Below are 1,871 nucleotides of genomic sequence, written 5' to 3' on the forward strand. Positions count from 1 at the left end.
CTGGCTCTTGGAGGAGGCAGCTCTTGTGCCAGCCACCTCTCCCGTCGTGCAGCTCCAGGGGAAGGGGCAGAACGGGCACGGTGGAGCAGACGTGCCCTATGTCATCCTCCACTGGCTGAGCACCTGTAAGTCTTGCCCGGGTGCTTCAGGTCTTGCAGCCAGGACCAGACCCCAACACCCGCGTCTGTATTGTAATAAGCAGCCGCAGACGAGAACGTGGCCCCAAATGTTTCTAATGTGCTTTTGCGATTGTGCTTGCTGAATTGATTGAGCAAGGATTCGCTCCCGCCTCTCCTGCGCCATCCTTTATCGACACCAGGGTTAGATGCTTATGTTAACGGTCTGGCTCAAATCAACCGACATGACTCCTGAGCCCTGTGAGGTGAGGATGGATCATGAACCCCATTTACAGACAGAGAAACTGAGGCAGAGAGGCACGGCTGTCAGGGAGGAGGCAGTCAAACCTGGAGGCCTTTCCCCTCCCTGCATTTATAGTCTAGGGACAATTTTTGCAGATGCCCTAGGTGCGTGCCCAGCAGTGGGATTGGTACTCACTTGCCCACAGGTGATGGCTGTGCTGCTCAGAGGGCCTGGCTGAGAGGGGAGAAGATCCCTCCCCAGACACAAATAGCTTCAGCAGCAGCTGTCAAAGATGGGCATGGTGGGGAAAACCATCCCAGTCTCCCCCCCCCTTCCTTGCTCCCCTTCTCCTGGGTTTTTTCTTTCTCCCATTTTTTGCATTTGCAAGTGTGGAAAATCCCCCTTGCAGAGGGTCTCTGGGCCCATCGGGTCGCATCATTTCACACCCCATTGCCTGGGGCGCGGGTTGCTCGATGCTGCCTTTCTGCGGGGCCTGGGGAGGGAGGGTGGGTGGGTTCGACTTTACACCCTGGCTCTGCAGGGGCCTTTGCCTCCTGCCTGCCCTCTCCTCTCATCTCCTGCCCTCGGCCCTTCACTTGTGTGAGTGCCTGTGAGCAGCTCGCCATTTATCTACCGAAGCCAAGAGCCCAGATGCACCATGCTAATCCATCAGCTATTCCACGCGGCTCCCAAGGAGGGGCCATGCCCAGGTCTGTCCTTCCCATAGAGGCTCACGTTTGCTCCCAGCTCTTCTAACCGCCCGCTCCTCTTGTGTCCGCAGGTGCTGACGTTGCTTCGGAGACGCCGCGAGCTTTGCTGACCTGGAGCCTATCCGGCGGGGGTCGGAGGTCGTTGCCAAGAATGCGGATCCTTTCCGGCCCTGGAATGCCTTCGTTCATCCCTCTCGTGACCCTCCTGTCCTTGCTCCTGATTGCTTGCGTGGCTGAAAGTAAGTGACCCCTCCTGCCCCTTTGCTCCGGCCTCTCTCGTGCCACCTTGCTTCCCTATGCAGTGGGAACCAGGAGCGCGGCTCAGTCCTCAGGGATGGAGAAGGCCTAGTGACCAGCAGCATTGTCTTTTTTTTAAATGGCCGGTTACTATACCCACCCCCCCACTCCCCAGGGCTTTGCTTATCCCTAATGCAGGAGTCTGCAGCCCTCCGACTGTTGTCCGACCCGTGAGATCATTGCTGCCCTCTTTTTTTAAATGGCCGGTTACTATACCCCCACTCCCCAGGGCTTTTGCTTATCCCTAATGCAGGAGTCTGCAGCCCTCCGACTGTTGTCCGACCCGTGAGATCATTGCTGCCCCACGAGTCACTTCTGCGAGTCTCCATAGCCCGTTTAATCCTTGCAATCTCCCCTGAGACTCCCAAATTGGGAGGGGGGCAAGTAGTGTGCCGATACCTATACCGTGTTGTATCTTCTCTGCCTTTCAAGTACATCTGTGAGAAACCGCAGCATCTTGCCTGCAAGGCTCCTTAGTGTGAAAGCCAGTCGCGGGGGGTGGGG

At 57.2% G+C, this 1,871-nt stretch overlaps 1 protein-coding gene across 10 annotated transcripts in view; it reads left to right on the plus strand.

The window, feature by feature from the left end:
* PTPRS (protein tyrosine phosphatase, receptor type S) overlaps positions 1–1,871 on the plus strand; it is a 165,842-nt gene that overhangs the window by 50,642 nt on the left and 113,329 nt on the right. For all 10 annotated transcript variants that reach the window (XM_025196479.1, XM_025196480.1, XM_025196487.1 and 7 more), the window contains one exon: positions 1,142–1,309. In XM_025196479.1, the coding sequence (XP_025052264.1) occupies positions 1,142–1,309 (168 nt within the window). The remainder of the gene's footprint in view (positions 1–1,141; positions 1,310–1,871) is intronic.

Source organism: Alligator sinensis, unplaced genomic scaffold (assembly GCF_000455745.1).
Source record: "Alligator sinensis unplaced genomic scaffold, ASM45574v1 scaffold1295_1, whole genome shotgun sequence".
Lineage (NCBI taxonomy): Eukaryota > Metazoa > Chordata > Crocodylia > Alligatoridae > Alligator > Alligator sinensis.